Source organism: Branchiostoma floridae, chromosome 6 (assembly GCF_000003815.2).
Source record: "Branchiostoma floridae strain S238N-H82 chromosome 6, Bfl_VNyyK, whole genome shotgun sequence".
In the NCBI taxonomy this organism is placed as follows: Eukaryota; Metazoa; Chordata; class Leptocardii; order Amphioxiformes; family Branchiostomatidae; genus Branchiostoma; species Branchiostoma floridae.
Window position 1 is genome coordinate 4,117,462 of NC_049984.1, and position 24,079 is coordinate 4,141,540.

Genomic DNA, 24,079 nt, shown 5'->3' on the forward strand with positions numbered 1-24,079 from the left:
CCAAGCATCTTGACTTTTCCAGTCAATAGGCACAAGTAGCAAACGCATTGCTGCTATAATGTAACACAGGTTATCATGGGCTGACCATTGTATTCCTCCTTCTCGTCTGCTCAATAATCTTTGGTGCTAGCTCCATCATGTTCGTCCACAAGACATGGAACCATCCTGATCATTCAAAGTGTCAGTGCAGAAGTGACCTCTAGTGGATATCACCCAAACTGCACTCACTCTGTAATCTTTTCTCACGTGTTACATCAGATATTGGCTGATTTCTTGGATGCATGTTTGACTCTGTTTATTCCCAATAAAGGCCGCCATCGTTGGTCAAGACCCAAAAAGCCTTGCAATTTGCCCATCTACATTTCCCTCCAATCAGAGACGATCTTTCACATGATTCCAGCAAAAAGTTCTGCTATGTAAATTAGCCCTTTACAAGACACCTGATTGGCTGACTGGCAGCGGTACTGAAACATGACATCGAGGCTGTAGATTTGGTCGTGACAACAGCAGATTCGAAGCAAACACTGCTCAAGTCCAGATCCCTCTGCTGCTATATCACTTGGTCATTTGTTCTTCACTGGTTCACTCTTTTAAAGTAACTTTTAGCCTTTTATCCTAATTCATTGTCACTATATAGCTTCAAAGTTCTAAGACAAACACTTTTATGGTATGCATATTAAATAAAAAGCTCCAATTTCCATTAGTTTGACAACAGGAAAATTCAAACGAAAGTAATATTTAAAATTGCTGGAATATCAATTTATGTGTTTCACAAACTTTGAAGCACAAGAAATAAAAATGAAATGATATCAATTTATAAACATGTATTGTAAACTATGACAAAGACCATGATTTTTTTAGTACGCAAGCAAAAGCCTATAGTACCAAAAACCTGTAGTAGTGCAGATCATCTTTGATAATGAAAAAAAAAGAAGTATAGTCCCTTCTGCTTAATCTGCAAGCAGATCTTCCTGTGACAAGCAGACAGTATCCAACAGGCAGAAACAAACTTCATTAGCCTCTAGCAAGTCATGAAGACTGTTTCAGCCTATGGATACTGCTTGCAGATAAGTGAATAAAGAGACTCTTTTTACACAACCATTGCTTTATTCACACTGATGTTTCGGTGACCGTCACCTTCTTCAGGGCAATTCTGACATACTTAACATTTTGTGACCACATCTGAACTGTGAGCAGCGACATCTGTCCTGCAGTACAATGTGAACCAGTCAAAACTGCCCTGAAGAAGGTGACAGACGGTCACCAAAACGTCGGTGTGAGTAAAGCAATGGTTGTGTGAAAAGAGTCTCTTTATTCAGTGACGTACCAACCTGATAAAACTATTTACGGATGCTTGCAGATAAGCTTGAGCTTCTGATCCTCTCTCACTCTTAGGCTTAGGTCCCAATTGGAATAAAGGAGCCCTGTTTGGCAGTTCACTGGTTGTTTTTTTGACACGTTCGGGCATGACCCTTACGGGGCCCCGTGGGGCACACTGCGGCTACTGGGGTAATTTGGGCCTGGCCAGGCACCGGGTTGAATTTAAGTCTGACTTAGTATGAACCCGTGACCCGGTAAAATAATAGACACCTTAACATACCGGTGGGGACAAATTTGTGGGTTCAGACTCAGAGCCCAGGCAGTGCTACACCCCTGACGGGCACCTGTGCAATTGGGACCTAAGCCTAAGCCAGGTCATCCCTTCATGTTTTGAAGCAGGTGTGGCCTAGTCTCTACCAGACTCCATGGATAGCTGAAATGGTTAAATTTGGCCAAATAGGTTGAATAACTTGCCAGATAGCCTGGATACCATCCGATTACTACTGGTGCTCCTTGCACCTTGATTTTTTTAGGGTAGCGAGTGCAAGGAGCCCTGGTAGAAATCGGATGGTACCAAGGCTAACCCACGGAGTCTGGTAGGTAATGCTAGTTCACCTTTATCTGGTAGGTAACCTATATCTGTAGTTTTTAAAAACTGGGTATTGGGGGATGTCAAACTGCAATATCTTTAAAATATTGCAGTTTGAAACCACAGTCCGTCGACTTGATGTCCTTAGATACTCGAGATCTGTTTTTAAAAACAACGGATTTAGGTTACCCCACGGATAAAGGTGAACTAGTGTTACTACTTGGGATCTGGACTTGATCAGATTTGGTCAGAGTTTTGCCGGCAGGTATCGTGCGGATACCTAGCCGGTCAGAGTTTGGCCGTCAGTCATTGCGCGGACAGCTGGCTGGCAGCCGCGGTGTCCAGGTACCAGTGGAGCTCCCCGTCCAGAGGCTGGACCAGTGCTGCCGGCAGGGGGTTCTCCTCATTGCCCTCAAGTACATTCTGGGGACAGATATAATAATGTATGAGAAACATGCCGTTCTTCTAGGTATACCTCACCACCTTCAAGAATGTTCTGCGGGCAGATATAATCATGTATAAGAAACATGCTGTTCTTCTAGGTATACCTCACCATCTTCAAGAATATTCTGGGGGCAGATATGATCATGGATGAGAAACATACTGTAGATTATTTTGGTTTAAACTAGCAGCAGCAGCCAACATCCTAACGGGGTGACATTCGTTTTTGTTGGCTGATACAAGATGTCGATGCATCCCCCCTCAGGGTGAACAATATAAATCACTGTGTGGCAGTTTTACAATAGAGGTAAAGATCCCATGGCCTGGAGGCTGTAGGGGTAGTGGATTGTTATTCCACTGGGTCCTATGCACAGTATTGAGAGGCAGAGCCCATTCCTGTCCTTCCACCACATTTTACCTCCCCAACCAAAGTCAGGCCCATTTTATGCCTGGATGGAGTGTCCCAAGGACACAACATCTAGCCAGTAATGCCAGCAATCAAGTCCATGGCATTTCAATATCATGTACAATAGCCAAGCCACTTGGCCATTCAACACCACCACAACATCTTACTGACCAGCAGATTTTCATAGCATGGTGAGAATCAGGAGTATCTTTTACTAAAATTATTACTCCTGATTTTCACCATGCCATGAAATCTACTGGTCACTAAGATGTGGTGGTGGTGTTTGTTTATTGTTATTTGTATACTCCCATTATTTCAACTGTGAACTAAAACTTTTAGAAATGCTGAGACCAGTTTACAGTTGCAGATTTCATTAGTTTACATTTGAGAAGTGCTTGCAAAAATCTCAAAACCCCAAAATGCTTCAATGATAATAATCATAACATTCAAGTACAATGTATAAGCAACCATGAGGCAAACAATATTTCTTGATACAACCTAGTTTGACTTTCTTTCACATCCAGCAGTATAAAAAGTAGCATTATCAATATCATGTACATTTTTAAACACATAACATCTTAGCTGTAAAAGAATTCTCCTACATGTATATCCTGTATTATATCCTACCAACCTGATGAAATTATTTTCAGACATAACGTCTTACCTTAACATTGGCTGCCTTGCCCTCCCCAGTGCAGACGAATATGGCGCAGTGGGCACGGTTCAACACCTTGAAGGTCAGGGTCACGCGGTTGGGCGGGGGCTTGGGGGAGTCACTGATGGGCGCCACCAGGAGGGTTTTCTCCTAGAATAGGAATATTAGGATCATCATTTGTTGTGTTGGGAATATGATAGTGTAGAGACGGAATGACCAGTTTTGACTTTATTCATCTTTCTCAAGAATGACAGATAGTCAGACCATGCCTTCTTTTATACTTTTCTCTACAAGTGAATGGATTGAGCCAGCAGTCACTATAAAAGATGGTACTCAGGCTAAGGAACACCGACCTGCAGCAGTTTGTGCCCAGGGAACAGGGAGGCGGTGTGCCCGTCAGGACCCATTCCCAACAGCACCACATCAAACACTGGGGTGTCTTCACTGAACACCTGCAATAGGGAAACAAAACCATCTTTTCTATCTGTATCTATATATACCCACCCATTGTATAACACATCAGCTTCACAGGCATGCTGCATGATAGAAGCTGGTTATATTGCACAGTCGAATCTGTGAAATACAGGGGAGTAGATAAGAACAGTAAGAATTGACTGTATCTGTTAAGTTAAAGTCCTTCCCACACCAAATGGTGCATCAACCATTCAATTTCAATAGCCCTTGGGCCACACAGATTTGTGCAGTCACTACAATAGGGGGCTAGTCCACTAGCTGGTATACAGGTACTGTAGTGCTATATCATATATTGGGTCACTCAGCATTTGAAAAGTGCTGAGTCATCATCATCATCAGCTGAGTGCTAAGCAGAGAAAGCAGCATGTACCACTTTTAAAATGATTCAGCCAGGAATCAAACTCACGTGACCTACCGAGTGCAAGATGAACACTCTACTCACTTGTCCATTGCATCTAGAAGAGAAAATCCGGCCCTGACCTGTTTGAGTTTCTGTGTGTAATCCTCGGCTGCTGCCTCCACACTCAGGCTGGGGTTGATGGGATAGATGTGCTCCGCAGCCAATGGGACGGTCCCAACAAGTGCGTCCTGTGGGGTCAAAGGTGAAAAAACTTGGCGTGTCAGTTGTTTATTCATTTCTATATTGCTTATTTGTTAATTGTTTTAGCTAACATTTCATTTCCAGGTTATACTGTTGTGCAAGCATATACATTTGTACTTTTCTTTTATCAATGCACAGCTGTCAAAAGAACTAGGACTTTTCTCCAAGAAAAACAAGCCCATAACTCGTACACAGGTAGGTGGCATTGATAATAATAATAAAATCAACTTTGTGTCGCCAGAAATAACTTTCAGCTTCACTGAATCATGGCATTTCAAATTAATATCAGTAGACACTCTCAGCTGTACACGTCCTGTTAACCATGATTCTCATTCAATTGTGCACCTTTGAATTCCACACATATACCTGTATTGGGTTGGTTAATTATACACCTAGAACATATATATATACCAGTATACCAAGCCTGAACAAAGGTCTCAGGGTCAAAATCAGTCAACCAATAATCTGATTTAGTAATGGCAACCTTTCACCTCAAGGTTCAAACTTCAATGCATTATAGATGCATGAATATGAAATGTGCAAGATATCCACAAGTTGGAAGGTTTTAATTCATAGCTAACTTTCAGTTTACAATATTATTAATTTTAATATGTCCCAGTTCTGGTCTATACAAGAAAAATATTTGAAACTTTAAGTCCTGGGGAAAATCTGTTTGGGTTTATTTTATCATAATTTATTTCATTATGATTGCAAGACAAAACAATACTCATGGGTCAGGGGCAGCAGATGCTGGTGTTGTGACCCACACACAAAGTCATAGACATAACATTAATCAATGGCTGTAACACAGGAGTCTATAATGCTATTACTGGGGGTCTGCATCCTTTTTTTGTCTGCATTAGACATAGCCAGCCATGTGGAGTTTAATCAATACTGTAACTAATATAAGGTGAGGTAGTTGAAGTGTAGCCAGACTGTTGCTTTGGCCTGCACAAAGCATAAAGAAATCCTTGGCACATGGGACTAGCCTGATATCCAGCTGTATGATTTATAGGGAGAGGACAGAAGAGACTCTGGCGCTATAATACGGCTGGATACCAGGCTAATATATCGCCAGGTTAATAATTTGCATCTCTGGAGTACATACTTTCTTTCTCCTATTGTTTTCTTTGACAAAAGAGGTCCTAAAACTGATACAAATGTTGCTGAGCTACAGATGACGTTGTGATTGTGAGTGAAATCCTATCTCTCACACACAAACCTACCTCCATGGTGACATAGCCATTAAGCAAACTCTATCTAATGCACTTAAGTACACTTAGTGGTTGCCCAAATATGTACTAGTACTTCCATTAAACAAGCTTCTATTTAGGGGTAATGAAACCTCCCCATGTTTGTGGATTGGTACTTTTTGTGCATAATATTTGTTCTCTTCAAATGAAAAATTACCCCCCTAAGAATATGCAGCAATGGGTAGCCCAAAGAATGTTCAAAAACATTAAATGAAAGTTCCAATGTTGACTTCCAAGTTTATATATATCAACTACAATCTAACAGCAAATATCATTTGTTCCTATCATCACTAAAAGGGTTCCAGATCATAACATAACATAACATAACATAATGACATTCGTATAAAATTTACACACATCAAGTTACAAATTATCAGCATATATATGCAGTAGTTAGTAGCCAAAAAACGACTGTAAAATTACAATGTAGACCTCTACGTTAACTGTTATTTATGCCAGCTGTCATTAAACGTTGAAAACCGTGTGTTCCTAATCCCTACGTCAACCATTAATGTGATTACCGCACGTGAAAAATATGTCAAAAACATCCGGGCTAGTTCACATGGGGGCGTGGCCACGGCGTGTGACAGCTGTCAAACCGGGTCAAGTTGAAAATATCTTTGTTTTTTTTCTCATTTCTCAAACAGCAATGTCCGGATACCGTTTTATCAGGTTGGTAGAACATAAGATATTGGAATTTTCTTTGATACAACCAGTGCTAACGGTTTAACATATATAGCGGCGAAAGGCAGTACTCCAGTTTAGAAGCTCTGAGCTGAGAAAGATGCCTGATTGGAGCTGATGAGAGTTTACTGGTTGCGTAAAAGAACACTCCAATATGCACAGCAATGTCTACAGTATATACGTGCAGCAAACTTTACCTTGTAACCTTTGTAATTGCAGTCCTCTTGGTCAAGGGGCACCAGTCTCTCGTCAGCCATGAACACCCGCCACTTGTCCCACCCCACGTCGGCGCGTTTCGCCATCTCATGGCAGAAGATCTTGGTCGTGCTGCCCCCCGAAACGGCGATGGTGAAGACCCCCCTGTCGCCGATCGCCTCCTGGGCCTTGGCGGCGACCAGGGCGCCCAGTGCCGCCCCGATTTCTGCCTGGTCTGCAAGAACGTGAACACCTTCTTCCGCCATGTTGGTCCGAACAGCTGGGAGGAAGGTCAGAGGTCATAGCCACCTGTGCGCATGACGTCATGATGTATGGTTTTATGATTGGAATTCGTCGTTTTCCATTTTCTCAGGAAAAGAAGTCAAACTCAAGTTCAAATTTAGAGTCGACATAGATTAAGACTGGGATAGTCACATGCTGTATTCCATTTTCTCAAGAAAAGAAGTCAAACTCAAGTTCAAATTTAGAGTCAGCATGAATTTAGACTAACGTTAACGTTAGTATAGTCACATGATGTATTGTTCTCTGGACATTGTATATCAATCATTTTCACGTTTAAAACTTGCCTATGCGCCATCCAATTAGGATTTGATACTGCCGAGGTTCCAGTACTCGCTTCCATGAAAAAAATGGGACCCCTAGTTTTTCATCAGGTGGCAGCCTAGTTGCAAATAGCTTTGCAATAAACGTATTATTATTCAAGTCCCCAAAATATTTACTGGGTGCTGGCGACCTTGTTTGTTTTCTGTGGTTACCATACTCGCATCCTATGCGATGTAGCTGAAAACAAACAAGGATGGCACTCCTGAAGGCTATCAAAAGTATGAATATGATTTGAGTTCGTTCTGTGTATGGCTGTAAATCCTGAAAGCTGTTTGTCCCTTTCCTCTGGGTTTGTTTTGTCCATGTTTTATTTTTATTCTTAAACACTACATCTGTATCGAACTGCAAGTCATCGTGATTAAAAAAAGTCTGAAATCTCATAATGAATCATCGAGCATTCTTTAGGATTAAGAGCTTTACGTTACATTACTTTACTTAAGTAACTTTTATTATGATAGTAAATTCATCTTGAAAATACGAGATATGTCGCTAGCTTTTTATATCTACTGGTAGATGGATCTTTCATACCATACATGTAGCCATAAGTAGGTAACATTTACTAGTAATTCATAACCCATTACAATAGTGTCAATTCATGTTACTTCCTAGTACATGATTCCAGGACCGACTGTAGTACTGGCACGGCAATATGACAATAGTGATGGTTACTGGCGATGGTACATTTTATCAATTGAACTTTTTATTCATTTTTTTAAGTCTCGGGCCCTAAAACTAATTCCGAAGTGACACTTTACGGACCAATCGTTGTGATTTTGTTCTGTTTTGTTTTGTTTAATGTAGTTTCTGATAAACCGCTCAAACACTAGTAGTTTCTGTTGAAATGTTAAATTTTACACCCGTACACAAAATAAAGTGCTTACCAACAACTAGTACTTTCTGGAATATTCTTCAGAGAAATGAGTTAAACGTTTGCATGTCGCGCCGCTCTGCAATAAACCAATCATATGCCAGTGACGTCACCCTCCTAGACCGACTCTGATTGGCTGCGGTGCCCACTTCCGGGTTCGCGAGGGTACCGGAATGTTCTGGTTGTAAAGGTGACTACGCAATATAACACAGCAGTTTTCTGGGCATTGTTTTGAACCAGTACATACAGTTTGAGGACAGGTAGGGTCTCTTTTTTTCGCAAGTCCAGACGACATGCCGCCAGCTGTGACACAAGCAGCTTTTGGACGAAGCATTGGCCAGCCGAAAACCCAGGACTATTATATTTATCCCAAGAAGGGTAAGTCGGTGATATTATGCTGTTGCCTACACGTTCGTTGTATGTTTACGTTTGTCTGAATTCACAGCATACGCACGATTTCCTTTATATCACAACAGTGGGATCCTACAAATTTATGGTGTTTTCCTTTTGGATCTGACTCAATGTGTTGTCATGTGTATCTGAAATATCTATTCCTATTTCATTCATCTGCGTATACAACGGGATGGAAGCTACCTTACTACATGTTATTTGACTGTTATACCATCCATCCATTCATACTTTATATAGTAATATATCTACATAGATCCACTGGCTTCCGATACGTATAAAACAAATGTAAAACCGTATCGGTATAACATCGACTATCATGATTCCACCAGGTGCCACAATACCGCCACCTCAAAAAACGTTAGTATAGAGGTCTTCCAAACATTGTCTCGAACACCGAATATTAAAAATCTTAAGTGTAATACAATGCAGATATTTAGGTGTTGAAGCAAATATTGAGAAGGCCTCTATCAACGTTTTTTAGGTGGCGGTACAATGGCACCTGGTGGAGTTATGAGAACGTATGTTAGATAACTTTTACCAATGTCGATAGCCGTTGCTATATCTCCATATCAGCGTACTGCTCTTTCTGAGAAGTCCCTTTATGCATACAGGAAATCAAACACCATAGCTTCAGTTTGAATTATTGATAATGTTTATGTGTTAAATGGTATGACTAATTGCTGTTGCTAGCTCATTCTTCTGATGTGATGAGGCGTTGGTCTTTAAAGGGCCGTATGACGTCGTCAGCTGTCAAACCCTATATTTGTCACTTGTTGATAGAACGCGCCTCCTCGTTGTCCAATCACATCGCTCTCCGTAACGCGTCATTGGAATGACTGCCCCGGATTGGTTGATATAACCGTGCCGGGTTATTACAAGGTAGTCTTGTAATATTTGCCAGCAGAGAGTACCCTGTTATAAAACGTAGCTGGACAGGCGAGAGCTTTAGTTACAAAATCATACTTTGTTTAATTGAGGCAGCTTTGTCGGAGAAAGATGACGATTTTAGTCAATTTTGGCGAGGAAGGCGGTTTTACAGTTCTGCAAGTTTCCAACAACAGTAACGGTAAGTACATTGTGAACCCATATATGCCAGACATTTTATATTTCGTTGTCTCCTGTCTATAGCCTAGTGTAGTAGTCTCTGTAGTATAGTCTTTTCTTATATCGGATGTGCTTTATCGCTACGACCTGTACTTAGCTTGTTCGAGCATAAATATACAATAAAGGTATTTCATTCATTCAAACGTGATCTGTAGACACAGCTTTTCAAACTATCAGAAAGAATGAGTACGAAATATATTTTTGGTACATTAAAAGATAATGATGTAGTTACCGGCAAGTGCATGGTGGACATTCAGGTACAGAATTCCTGACCATAAAGCTTTAATAATGTTGTCTGCTTTATTTTCTTAAATCCAACATTATGTACATCATGATAGCTTGTTAACGTAGAGACAATAGGTGAATCATGTAGACAAGATTTAAAACAACCCAGCCTTTCTTGAGTTTCAAACATACAAACCTTTAATACTTCCTATTGCTCCAATGTCCACAGATGACCCCATTAGTGTTATTTGCAGGCTATGATGTCTGTCTGACCCGGGCTATTTTTGAGCCTTTGAGTCATGTCAGTCATGCGCGGCGCTTATACCAATGGCAGGCAGGCAGGCCATTTCTAAAAGTATCCAAGAGAAACGTGACACCCCTGTTTTGAATCGTGATCGGGATTTTCCAGCCGCCCACTTCTGTGTTGTTGAACTGACATGCGCCATGTGTGACAGTTTAGCATTTTGGCGACGCCACAGAGACGGAGCCGATGAGATTCTTAATTTACGATGCCCTGTCATTTAACATCAGTAACATAGATATCATTGTTAATATTGACAAACTTTTGGTAGATGATTAATTGAAGGAAACATATCATCCCTTAACTTCCTTTTGAAAATATCAAGTAGATTTCTTTAGAACTTCTCCTCGGAACCATTCCTTAAAAACAACCAAAACTTTATCCGATACATATTTGCTTATATAAAGGACTGTTACATGTACCTTGAATAAATGATTTTTTTTTTATTTCTCACAGGATTTCAACGGAATAACAACGATATAAATGACGACGAAAATCACCCTCCTCAAAAGTCAGCACGGAACGCCCCCAAAGTGAGGAATGTACCAATCAAGCTCATCAAGAGGGGGAGCCAGGAGGGCGAGCCGCCGCCATCTCCGGAGCCGGCATTTACTGAAATCACGTTTAACCGACAAGCAAACATGTGCAGGACTCCAGGAGACCGCAAGGTGGTGTCCGAAGAAGACGTGGACGACAAGTTGACCTCTAGACGGGTACCGATTACTGTGAAACACGAAATTCGAGTTCCCCGCTCTTTCGAGAGAGAAAAGGACGTGTTCGCGTGGGATTATGATTTTGAGAAAGACGCACCATTCGGAATTCGAAGCACTGGTATCGATGGCGACGGACTATGGGGAGTGGGAGGAAAAAGTCTGAGAGAACTCTTGAGGAACAGTTACGAAAGACCAGAGGAAAGAAGACACCAGAGAGACGTCTCCGTCTCCGGTAGTACCGGTAATGGCTCTGTCGTCGATTCTGATATTGAGGAGGCTGGGGACGAGGTGTTTTGTTGGGAACGAGAGCGTGGTGACGTTAGGCGGGCTCAGAATGGGGAAGACGGGCAGGGCAAAAAGTCTAAGACCGCATCTATTACTAGTAGTATTAGAAACAGAAAGATACCGCCAGGAGAGGGTAAATCTACTCCCGAGGATAGCAATGGGTCGGTGGAAAGGGTAAGAGAGCGTAAACCGTGCGTGGAACGAGTAGACTACACCAAACAGAACACGGAAAGACTTTCCAATTCTAGGCTCGACGCTATCCTGTCAGAGGTCAAACTGCAGGACAAGAGCCTAGCGAAGTCGGGGGCCTGCCGCTACCCCATCGCCGGGGACGGAAACTGCCTGTACCGAGCGGTGGCTCACGCCGTGTACGGTAACCAGGCGCTGCACACGGACCTCCGCCGGCGCACCGTGCAGTACATGCGCGACCATCGGGACGACTTCGCGCCATTTCTTGACTGCGACGCCGACTCTTACATCGCCAAAGCCGCGAAGGACGGGGAGTGGGCCGGCTACACGGAGATGGTGGCACTGATGCGGCTCCTCAACGTCGACGTCAGGCTGACGACTGGGGGCACTCCAGGTCAACCGGATGTGACGTCAGGTGTGCACAGAGTCCGGGAGGAAGTTGACGTCAAGGGTAATAAAACTGTCTGGTTGTCGTGGCTGAGTCACGGACATTATGACGCGGTGGAAAAGATATCGTAGAGAAATATTTTGGAAATATTTGGTACCCAAGCCCGTCAATAACATATTAAAATGTATAGCTTATATAAACTGAGTCAGACAAAACGTTTTGTATCTTTCACCAGTCTTTGAATTCGAAATGTACATATCACTTCAACTGTTGGAAATACAAGCTACATGTTACATATTGTAACTGATTAGAAAGGATATACAAAAACATGTATAGATCATATTCTATTGCCCACTCTTTTATCTTTATCATGCTGTCTTTTGTGTACAAGTGTACAAGTATTACATCAGCATATCTTGCATTCATTTTTGATGTACACCGTTTTGCACTCTCTAGTATGGATTAATGCCATAGTCAAAAGACATTGACCGATTATTCTCTCACCATCTTATATTGGTTATGCTACCTTCATTGGTCAGCTAACAACTTTAAGATTGTTATTATTAGGAATATTGTTCTAAGGAATATATTCAAAAAGAATTCACAAACACGTAGCTTTTTTTGCCTGTCGTGTTTTGGCTGTTGTTTTCTCAACAAAAAAGGAACGACACTTGCTCATTCCTGATATATGTCCATGAAGGCAGACTCGATGTGCTAACGTGATGGTGACAAATGTTGTCGAAGACGAAAACAATGCAGAGCTGATAAAATTATAGATATGCCAAATAGCAGTTACTCAAACAACTGGATATGGTGTTAGAAACGGTCACGCAGACGTTTCAGATAGCATTCGTTGTCTTTCGTCACTGACGCTGAGAATGTATTGACTATTGGTAATAAAAACTCATAGTGGATTCTATCTTAAACTAAAACCCAAAAATAAATCCAGTTGCGTCAGAACTGCTATCTGGCACATCTCATTGCCTGGATGTCTAACCTTCATCGACGTAAGATCATAAATAATTCAGTTGGTCATTGATTATGCAAGGTCAGATCATTGATGACTCATGACATGCAGCTGAAAGAATACTTGTATGTCAGCAATTGTGAACATTACCGTGCAGATCATAATATTGTTTTGTCGCAAGAGAATATTACATTATACTTTCTATTCTACTCGGTTATCTCTTTATTGCTTTATATCATTAAAGCACATCACATGTTAATGATAGTGACGTAGATATCACATTACATCGCGTCTTAAATACTTGGGTCCAATTTCGGACGTAATTGAATATGTACTAGTACATGTTAGCCAATCGTCTTTGTCTTAAAGGTGGCCGTCATTCGTTTGTATGTAACAAATTCATCCTATTCTAAACTTTCTCCTGTCAGAAAATCAACATAAACGATGTTTTGATGATGACATCCACTGACAACTGCAGCTATGATTGGTGACGTTGTGGCAAACCGCCTTAGATATAGGAATTTTCTTTTACACAACCAGTTAATCTCACCTGCTGACGTTTCGATATCTGTCAGACATATTCCTCAAAGCTTCTAACTGGAGTTCTGCATCCGCTATATGTTTATTGTTTATTGTTCATTGACTCCTTTAGTTGTTGACTATCAACTTCCAGGAGCAATACACATAATACTTGGACACATACAGTTTGTAACATACACAACATATAACATGTAGCCGATGTAGGTGGCGCTTTTGTGGTGAGAACAATATCCCAAACGTGGCTGAGTTTGTACCCCCCCCCCCCCCCCCAAGTCCCGGTTCATCACTGGGGTTGACTCCCTTATCCAGACTGCTTCTTATAGCGCGAGAAGCAGGATTCCAGTTAGAAGCTCTGAGTCATATGTCTGGCAGACAACGACACGTCAGCAGGTGAAATTAACTGGTTGTGTAAAAGAAAGTTCCTATGTCCTATGATCTACCAACCTGCTGAAATTATTTTCGGACGCCTTAGATATGTTCAGTATTTTAATCAGCTAGGCGTGTGGTGGGTTTGTAGCCGGGTAAATTTTTTGTGAGTTGTGTGTGGTGGTGAAGGACTGGAACTCTTCTCAGTGCGCATGCCCGGTGATGTCACGTGACCACCGCTTTTTGACATGATGACGATGTCCGTCTCTATGGTTAGATAGTTCTAGGTGGAGAGAAAATGAAACAAATGATTTAGTTTAGAAGAAGTGCACATCCATGATAATAGATGGAAAGCCACGTCATGATTATATTTGATGTAAAAAGGCATATTCTGTTTATTCCCTCTAAATCTAAGCAAAGGGACATCACATATGTCAAATATTGCTATTTTTTCTGGTTACACCAATATTTTGTTGGTGGGAAGAAATGTTGATCGACATCCCCATCACTTACCTTATGCAAAAGCACCTCCGGGTTGATGTACTTCACTTTGTTTAGTTTGAATGGAACGCCAACTTGCAGGTACCCTATAGAAACAACATGTGTTTAACATCAACTCTCATAATCCCACCAGGTGCCATAATACCACCACATAAAAAAACACATTGCTATTGAGGTCTTCTCAAGATTGTCTTGAAATATCTTAATACCCCCCTCACATTAGGCGCGATTCTATCGGACGACGAGTCTGCGAGCTCTTATTTACGAGGAGGCATGACCCTGACCGGAAGGATGGACCTCTGCAATTTCTTCCTCCGTAGCAGGGTCATGGCTCCTCGTCAATAAGAGCTCGCAGACTCGTTGTCCGATCGATTCGCGCCTAATGTGAGGGGGGTATAAGAGCATGTACCTCAGGATTACTGATGCTGCATTGGTACATCTCTTTAAATCACTTAACTTTCATGTATTTTTCCCATGTGGCGATATCCTGGCACCTGTATATCATCCTCCTACGCAGGGACATCCAGATAGCGCGGTTTCGCTGCTGGATGCCAATACGTAGGGGGATGCTGTAATCAAAGATTCATCAATCAATTTCCTTTAAAAAAGTAGCAAGAAAGATTTCAAGTTGGAGTCTAAGTATTTTGGAGGAAAGGTCCTGCGAATGGCTTTGACAAAAATTAACAACTGACAAATTTGTTCTTCTTAAGCTGAGTCAAAATATCTCCGACGAGGCGGATTTGAACCACCGACCTAAGGATACCAGCAGGCTCCACTACAGTCCTCCGCTCTACCAACTGAGCTATCGTCGGAACGATGGTGTCGTTCTTCCCAAAATAGAATTTCTGAATGCGAACCATGTCATCTTGGGCCCAGGAAAAAGCGTGATCCATATAGGAGGGTTCAACACGTAAAAGAATTGATTTACAACACGTAAAACAGTTACGTGGATATGGATTGTAATCTATTCGATTTCAAATTATTTAATCACTTATCACGATTGATGGACGGTCCAATCCTAAATACGAATGTTTTCAAATTGTGTATGCTTTGAATTTAAGTTGCAAAATTGTGATGTCCAAGAGTGCAAAATTTACCGATTTAATGGATATGTACAGGAACCGAGTATGCCTGTGTTTACTTTTTTTTTCTTGCACACCTGTTATCTTGTGTTCGCGTTCTACTAGGTTGTCAACAAACTGTATGATACGTACTGTTAAACCATGGTATCACGGCTTGTCGACACAGGTACAGTTCTATAAGCTTCTGTGCGTCCGGCTGTGGAGGGGCAATAGAACATGACGTCAGTCGTAATACACCAATCAAACTGCTCTTAACATTCAAATATCAACTACGACAGGGGGTGCAATTGAAATAGCGTCTGCCTAGAGGCGCAATTCGTCTTCAAGACAACGATTCGACGTTTTTTTGTCATTTTCGACTTAAGATTTCAAATCTTACGAGACTTCTTATCTATTCTCACAAATTCCCGTCATATATTAATGACCATAGCTTTCATCATAGATGTAAGAATAATATTTCCTCTGTGCAGCTACTCACCATAACGTTTGCTTTGTCTAGGTAGATACACCATTAGCTAAATAATAGCTCAAACCAATGTAAAACCTTACCCCAATTTCTCCAACCTTAGACGACTTCAGCGGTTTTATTTCGACTCTACGGAAGAAAACAAACATCTAATCAAAGAAAGTAAATATATGCATGCATATGTTTGCAAAGTAAATACTTCAAGGCGACTTTTCCGGGACTTCTCTTGCAACACGAACCTTAATTTCTATACTACATTTGTAATGATACTATTAAAAGTGAACCATACTAAATTTCAAATAGGTCAATACATAAAAGAAGATTTAAAACAGTGAAGGCTGAAGCGTGCATGCCATCGGCAACCAGCATCACATTTGTCGCACAACAGTGAACTGACCTGGCCGAGCTTTCCGAAGCGTTGGCGACGAGATTTATCCCTGACATACTGAAACTGACCGGTACCTCCATGGCCTGGGTAAATGCAAATTAGAATGCTTTGTTAACAGTATATGTCCAAGCTATCTATGCATATATATATATATATATATATATATATATGTGTGTATGAGTACTTTATGTTTTGGACCGCGTCTGTTAGCAGCGACACCTACTTGTAGTGCGTAAAAGAAACAGTCAGAATTGCCTAATAGCAAAGTGACAGGCGGTTACCGAAACCTCGGTCTTGAATGAAAAACTTTGTTGAGCGCAAAAACATTGTTGTCCACTAATCAGAGTGATTGAATACGTATCCAAGAATTTTTTTCGACTATACTGATTATCTTTAAAAACGTAACTAATTACAATATTGTCATTTACCCTCTTCCCCACCTTTAGAACAATGATAGATACTCACAACTTTCACACCAAATAAACGATCTAGTTTCCCCTCGCGGTCAGACGCAAACGTCACAGCCCGTCCAGCCAATGAGAAGACAGCTCCCTTCTCGGTGATTGACACCTTGGGTGGAGCCGACGCGTTAAGGTGCACCTGCAGGGTAGCATCCGGGTATTTATCCTGAATCTGGAATGGAGATGGCAAAAAAACATTAGAAATTGCAACATTTGCCAGCAAATGCAGAGTGTTTACCTTTACATGCTCTAACGTAACAAACGACTGCTCTGTTTATTCTTCAGTTCAGTTCAGTTCAGTTCATCCTCATATGAGGTGCCATTAACAATGTCCGGCCATGCATCTCTATCTAGCATGGCGACTAGCAAGTTGTAGTCCTTTAGACCAACCTCCTCCAAAACTTTCTTAAGTGTCAGGTTCGGTCGTCCCCTTTATCTCTTCGCGTCAGGTTCCCAGAGGAGAACTTTGGCAGCCATCTCCTCATGGCGTGCTACATGACCAGCTAGACTACTATTTAGGATAGTTCTAGTGATCGGGGGAAGTCCATTGTACAGTTGTTGTATTTTTTAAATTCTTACTCAGGCACATTCATTAATATGGCGACCATCCCCTCCAGCTCTGTCCTGCCACTCGCTACATCATGTAATCGAATACCACAGGCCACAGGGTATCCGATATACTTCTAGTGACCACTATGATGACAGCTGTCTGGTCCAGATTATTGACCTTATTTGTTTGGAGAGGAAGAAGAAACTGAGCTAAAAAAACTTTTTAATTCCATGAAGGTAAATACGAAAATGGCGAGGAATGAGATTTGAACTCAAGAAAATCAGGCGACTTAAACTTTTGTACTGAGTATTTTAGACAATGTTCATCAAAGTGTACGTCGCAATTCATGAAAACGAAGATGTGTAACGTTATCCTAACTAAGAATTGTGGGCTGATAAGTCTAAAAAAAGGCTGTGTGTAAAAGGCTTTACCTTCGGCAGGACTGTACCGATGACTTTGTCGGATGGTTTGAGCTGAATCGGACTGTTGACAGGAACCTAGTGAGGAACAGCGTAACGTTAATTATTCAGTAAAATTGCGGGGGGAAAAACTTTACGTAACCAACACCAAGTTTGTAACGTAACCAACACCACGTCTGGAAACTACAGCAGACGGGTCCATTCCGTGAACAAGGCTGACCGAGTCGGCTGAAAATTTAGGGTAAGTCCCAATCAAACTTGGTGTTGGTTATATAAAGTTTAGTTTTTCCACAGTATCATTTACCAACACAAATGAACTTTCATGCTGATATTAAGTAAAATGCTTATTTTCGTGATATTCCTTCGATAAGGATCACAACAGAAAGTAACACGTTCAATTTGGTTCATAGTATTAACTTTCGAAGTGCATGGGTTCCAAACTTGTCTTGGGATGTGACAAAATGCCTTTTAGTACTATTCTCCTAGCAGAGGTTAAGCACCGGCCGGTTTTGACGTCTGTTTGGCCCTTTTTTGTCGGGCTGTCCATTTTGCCAGGTATTCTTTTCGTCCTTCACACAAGCATGAGATCATAGAAAGCTTGAAAAGGCGACTAATAAGACGTAAAAATCGAGCCGAAGCCTAACCCTGCTTCGAGAATATGTCAGTGCTAGAATTAATGAAAAAACACCGAGCTGCGTTTTTAACCAAACCGAAACATTGCCTTACATCTGAAGCCTTGATTATTGCGGACAGCATCCCTGACTGGTAGAAAACCTGTCCGATGCTTTTAAAGAAATGTTCTGTGACGTCATAGTACACCATGCGAGGCGCGCCGGTGTAGTTAGTGTTGGGGAGGTCACGTGGTTGGAGAGCTGCGTCAGGATTGGTCCCGTTCTGCCGAGCAGTACCCTTGGAACGACGGTGGAGGAAGAAGACATAACTGCATACGTCGATGAATGTTAGACATCCTAGTAATAAGATACTGGATATGATTTTGGAAATGGTCAGACGTTTCAGTTAGTATCCACTATATTTCGTCAGTGTCATTGACGAGAGACGAAAGATACTGGATAGTAATCTGTACATTACTGTATACATTGAAACATCTTATGACTATCAAAAACACTGGTAACTTGCGGTAAGGTAGCAAAGCTTAAATGACAACAGCAGAAAATGGTCATAAGCACGATTTTGTGTCCTATTGACGTTTTTGTCTCAAGTGTGACAGTCTGTGATCTGACTCCGTTTCATTTTTTTTATCCATGGCTTAAGAATATCCCTTTTTCGTAATTGTGATGGCTTTCTGTGTTTTATCTTTTAGTTTTGGATGCTCTACAGCTTTGCCGATATTGCAGTAAACTCGAACTCTGTTCTCCCCAAACCCAGTTAAATTTGTTCCTTTCTTCTACATATTATTAAAAGCCTTGATGTAAACCCACTCTTACCTTCACTAGAGTCTGGAGATAACCAATACCGAACACTACGTCATTCACAAGCCTCATATCCAGAAAAATATCTCCAACCATCGGGACAATAACTGAAACAAATGAATCGGAGGCGCATCTTAGGCATCATTAGCAAAGACCAAATTAATTGTGTTCTTTCTATTATCTAATTAGATTAGACCCAGATACAAATACAATCCATGGAAGTAGACTATTGGGTTTTGAAATACTAGAACGTGTATCACGTGTACACAAAGCTAACGTCAGTTTATGGGGATTTGTTCGATACCAAGACCACCCTGTAAGCAGACTACTCTCTTTATCGGTATCAAGTCATATCATGTAGAGTTATGTTATCTACAAAGGAAAACCAACAACTTTAGTCCTGTCCTTGGTGCTGAAATGTTGTTAAAGGATAATTAAAGGATAATTTCAAATGACAAGTATCTTACTTGCAGATAATAATAGTCTTCAAGCAGACCCTACAGTGCCTTAGAGATAGTATCAAATCTGACAAAAGGAATATAGCCGGTGTCCATTTGACTCCCTTTGGCCGACTATATTCCTTTGCCAGCTTTGATACTATCTCTAAGGCACCGTTGGGTCTGCTGGGAAACTAGATAATAAGCGGTATCACAGTCAGTGTAAACGAGCATATACTCCCCGGCTAGACCAACGGAATGTGTTTCAAACCAAGGGATATCGAATTTCGGAATGTAAATAGGCCACAATGCATCGTAACAACACATGCGCACTCGGAACTGTGAAAGGGCTTATACTCGCACTAAAACGTACCTGGGGTGCTCGCCATTCCACCGTCCATTTTCTGATGCACAGACTTGTTCACGGCGTCACACAACTGTGAAGGGCACAGAAACACAGGCGTTAGTTCTGTCTTTGCCCCCTCCGAAATGTCTTCATTTAATTTTATTGACACGACAAAAGTACAGCGACTTTCGTAAGGTCTACATGTATAGAAAAAAATACTTACAGTACAACTAAACATACATATATGGATATCTATAGGTATGAACACATGAACAAATAGGGTCTAGCATGTCATTTACACTATTGATTCTACGGTGTAAACATTCGTGGATATATTTGCCTACTTGTACACAGTGAGGATTATCGCCTCCCAGAATGTAGTTGAGTTTATCTATCGAACAGAGTGTAGCACATTCTTTGGAGCAAGCGAAAAGTAATGTGAACACCTCTGTGCGTTTTTACAGTAATAAATACCCAAGAAGACCACTCAGGGGACCGATTTAGAATCTGGTCTATGCTGAGAGGTAGTCATCATAGTTATAGGATTCTCAATGTTTGTGTCAATGTGAAAATTTATCTAAAGGACCATGAAAGATTTGGCCAGTTGGTTCTTATGTATATGTACATGTAAAGGCAGTCGCATGACACACCTGTTAAGAGACTGATTCACTATGTCTTATCTATGTTATACAATGTCTGTTATTGTAACCGTGTTGGTAGGTCCTGTACTCTAGCAAACCATGCCCCCCCCCCCCCCATAGCCTGACGCAGTAAACAAAAAATCGCTCTTTTACCATCTCGTCCAGTTCCGTCTTCAGTTGCTGCACGATGATCGGTGAGAATAAGTTATACAGCCAGCTGAAATTCAACGGTAATTCTTGTTAGTAGGAGGTCTCCAAAGCATACTAGTAACATCTATAAAATTGAGTCAGTTTGGCCAAAATGGAATATTACTTTGTTTATGTTGTTGTTATTGGACTGACCTCGCCCCTCCGTGGAAGATGAGGTCCATGTTGCCGATGTCAGCGTCACAGGACGACAGGGACGCGGTGGGCCGGCCGCTTTTATGTCTCACTGGACAGAATCAGACAGGATTATGTTGGGTGTGCATCAAATTAGCATACTGTCATGTAACAGTATCTTCGGATGTGGGTTCTCGATGATATCAGGCAATTTCGTCATTTTTCATCCAGGCATATCTACTGGTAGTAAATGTCTGTATCTGTATCTATATAGCCGATATAACCGCCCTTCGGCGTAACACACCAGCTTTGCAGGCACGCGTTGTGGCAGCAGTAGCTGGTTCTATTGCACTGAACGACCTAATTACTTCTGCACATCTAGCTGTAAGCATTACGTTCTGTTTTCTTAATGTTGGTCGGCAGGCACAGGATAGCAAGCCCAATAAAAACTACTAAAACACGTACAAAAACCGTCGCCGAACCTCTGCTTGGAGAGTATGTCAACATGAAGTTCGATATAGTTCTTACAAATCTTTGTTGCTACCGCCAGATGTTCGTAATATTTTGATAATCATCATCAAATCTTTTCAAAAATGTGACTTACTGATGTTGATGACGACATCGATGTAAGCTGCTTCCACGGTGACGTCAAACGACCCACTGTCAGTCATAGGGAAACTGAAAAGCGAGTGATTTCACATTAAATGTTGAAATGTAGACTTTTTCAAGCTTCAACCATGATCAAAATCAACATTGCAGCCAAGCACGTTCCGAGCCGAAGATAGGTACTCATGTTTTAGGTACTCTGCATCTGTGTCTAGGGTGGAAATGTTGATCAAGTGCATTTTCCAAGGGCACAACATTGGGTGAACAACTTAAACAACAAGACCAGCTTGGCACAAACAAATGAAATCAAGTAGTAGTAATTGGACGAATATAGGGAATAGTTTGATAGGGAAGTTGACCGGCCGGAGACGCGTCCGTGGGTCGCCTACTGACTCCTATGGCCGGACGACTCCCATAACATACTACTCCCTTTATTTGTCCAATTACTACTATTTGGCGAGTGGCCAGCGGAGCCCGGTAGACGCTAACTTTGTACTCACAGGCTCTTGAGCTGGTACCCCCAGTCCCCCTTCACTCCCGCAGAGTCCACGGAGATGCTCATCCTCACCCCTACCTCCGGAACCACGCCCAGTCGGGAGTGCCCCATGTCAAAATCTGTGAGCTCCATGCTGTATGGGAGGAGGGGAGGAGGTCAAAAGTGAGTTTACGCTTGGATGAATGCCAATGAAATCTTACCTTTCTTAATAAACTTTGTTTTTATTTTAGTTCAGATGTATAAAGTCAATTTATTGATTGATTGATTGATTAATTGATATTGGGTGGGTTTATGGATGGATGGATGGATGGATGGATGGATGGATGGATCGATGGATGGATGGATGGATGGATGGATCAAAGAAAAAAAACTCACTTTTTGGTGTAGTACTCCACTGTTCCGATAGGTGACGCTATTTGTCCACTTGATGCAGGGATGCGGATGTTGTCCACGTTCCTTTGAATCATCCTGCTAAATACCTTTGCGCCTGTCATGAACATAATATCAACAGGTATTTAAAATTATCATATTTTTTAGGTAAAAAAATGTTTGAGCTTAAAAGGTCTGTTGATGAATAAGAAGGTTCTTTATTTGCAACAAAAGTATCCACAATTTCAAAAACAGTCGACCGTCTGTCACCTTCTTCATGGCTGATTGGCCATGCATGGTTCTATTTCGTACTGCAGAAGAGGCGGCGCTGCTGACAATGCGCACCCGATCGCAAAGTATTGTTCATCGACTGCTGTTGTTGGACATACCTTGTTGTGAATAAAGAACCTTGTTATTACGCAGTGATATTCCAATCTAGAGAAATCATTCAAGGAGGGCCAGTTGACTGTCAAGGATATGCAAGACTAAGAACTACCGTTGTAAGTTTGAGATATTTTTAACCAAGAAGCCCAAACTTTAAGGCAAATCAAAAGTAAGACGATCGACTTACCATAGTCAAGACCGGATTGCGTAAAGGTGCTCCTAACGCCTGGCGTCTTTAAATTTCCCGCCATGACGGCAACACAGCTGACCAATAGGAGGCCGAGCTGTAAGGCTCTGTCCCAGGACATCGTGGGGGCTGGGGACGAGAGTTTTAAAGCCTATGATGAGTAAATTAATAATTGCACTGATCGCGAAATCAGCTGATCAAATTTGTTGAACAACAGCTCTAAAGTGCAGACGTGAACTGATTTATACAACATCTGGCAGCACAAGCTGCATGTACATGTTTATGTGGTCCTTGGCCACAAATCCACCACGTTAAAGTATTCTGCCTAAACCTCGAAATCCTGACCCAGAATTTTTTTAACGTACTCATTCCCATACTTTTGTCCTATAATAATGCCTAATCATTTAGCAGGTTTGCAAGTGCCAAGACATTGTCCATGGACCGATCTTCGAATTCGGTGGAAAATTGGACACTGTTTCGGACCATGGATACTGTATTACCAATGGTAGATCTGCTTGGAGATTAACCATAACCCTAAGGACTGTTCCAAAGTTCAAAGTGCACGTGTGAGCGCCGTAACTACATGCTTACTGCGCATGTCAGTGACCTGCCCTGTCCTCTTCCCTGACCCATTAAATACAGTTAGCATTTTTAAGAAGCCAACTGCATAGGGCTTATGTTTCGATGTCTATCGGCTATACCTGGGCATTGTAATTCTAACTATATATCTTGATCACAGTTTACAATTATGGGTTACACAAAAAATAGCTTGAAGAAGAAAATTACAGAAAAAATGATGTTAAAAAGGCCAGTAAGCGCCAGTATGTGAGTGAGACTGGCGGTTTATATGCTCATCCAAATACAGCGACATTGAAAGAAAGTGATTCTGACGGCTTATAGGTTTGTCTTGTATGAAAGTCCAGACTTACCGATATTGGTGACTATCCGAAGCACGTTCTCAGGGACACATGTACACCTCTCTGCTTCTGTACTCCTGTTCCTGTGGTGGGTTTGTTACTTTGTACCGGTGTTTTGGGCAGGAGAGGGACAAAGGGCGATGCTGTTTGTTTACTTTGTCGTGTTGAGAAACAACACGATAAGCGTACCTGTCAAAATACCCCTATATGCGTTTGCGACAGTTGATGTGGCGATTACGACATACCCATTTAAATCGCGGCAGTTAATATATAGTTTATTTGCAAAGTCATGCCCGAGGGCTAATTGCACATACAATCTCAAGAAGTAAGATATCGTTGAAGAGGTTCATCAGTCACGTTTGCAAACAGTTACAACAATTTTCATCAACTCAGTGACAGTTTTTGAAAAGGTACAGTACATACCTCCCAAATTTTCGATGTCTACCACTACATCATCTTCATGGAAATGACCTAATCTC

General features: G+C 41.5%; 3 protein-coding genes and 1 non-coding gene across 5 annotated transcripts; 1 reads left to right on the top strand and 3 right to left on the bottom strand.

The window, feature by feature from the left end:
• Positions 1–2,053: 2,053 nt before the first annotated feature.
• On the bottom strand, positions 2,054–6,899 carry LOC118417749 (6-phosphogluconolactonase-like). The gene is made up of 5 exons (XM_035823449.1): positions 6,621–6,899; positions 4,366–4,473; positions 3,765–3,863; positions 3,421–3,561; positions 2,054–2,332 (listed from the first exon to the last, which is right to left on the bottom strand). Exons 1-5 carry the CDS (start codon positions 6,882–6,884, stop codon positions 2,216–2,218), a joined length of 729 nt encoding a protein of 242 aa, XP_035679342.1. The 5' UTR covers positions 6,885–6,899; the 3' UTR covers positions 2,054–2,215.
• A 1,379-nt stretch (positions 6,900–8,278) lies between these two features.
• LOC118418404 lies at positions 8,279–12,341 on the top strand. 2 transcript variants are annotated; one of them, XM_035824288.1, is made up of 2 exons: positions 8,279–8,488; positions 10,608–12,341. In XM_035824288.1, the coding sequence occupies exons 1-2, from the start codon at positions 8,404–8,406 to the stop codon at positions 11,855–11,857; spliced, it is 1,335 nt and encodes a 444-aa protein (XP_035680181.1). In that variant the 5' UTR covers positions 8,279–8,403; the 3' UTR covers positions 11,858–12,341. The 2 variants fall into 2 exon arrangements, with proteins under 2 accessions (XP_035680181.1, XP_035680183.1); XM_035824290.1 differs by lacking the exon at positions 8,279–8,488 and adding an exon at positions 9,484–9,587.
• Positions 12,342–13,557: 1,216 nt separating this feature from the next.
• LOC118417493 (bactericidal permeability-increasing protein-like) lies at positions 13,558–22,843 on the bottom strand. The gene is made up of 16 exons (XM_035823071.1): positions 22,684–22,843; positions 22,119–22,230; positions 21,748–21,876; positions 21,246–21,319; positions 20,663–20,753; positions 20,474–20,537; positions 19,707–19,770; positions 18,912–19,003; positions 18,193–18,375; positions 17,440–17,544; positions 16,502–16,669; positions 16,046–16,119; positions 15,732–15,777; positions 15,315–15,378; positions 14,113–14,186; positions 13,558–13,882 (listed from the first exon to the last, which is right to left on the bottom strand). The coding sequence occupies exons 1-16, from the start codon at positions 22,802–22,804 to the stop codon at positions 13,724–13,726; spliced, it is 1,620 nt and encodes a 539-aa protein (XP_035678964.1). The 5' UTR covers positions 22,805–22,843; the 3' UTR covers positions 13,558–13,723.
• On the bottom strand, positions 14,826–14,912 carry Trnay-gua. Its single transcript is given in 2 exon segments — positions 14,826–14,861; positions 14,876–14,912. It is a non-coding gene; the product is annotated as a tRNA-Tyr (tRNA).
• Positions 22,844–24,079: the final 1,236 nt, after the last annotated feature.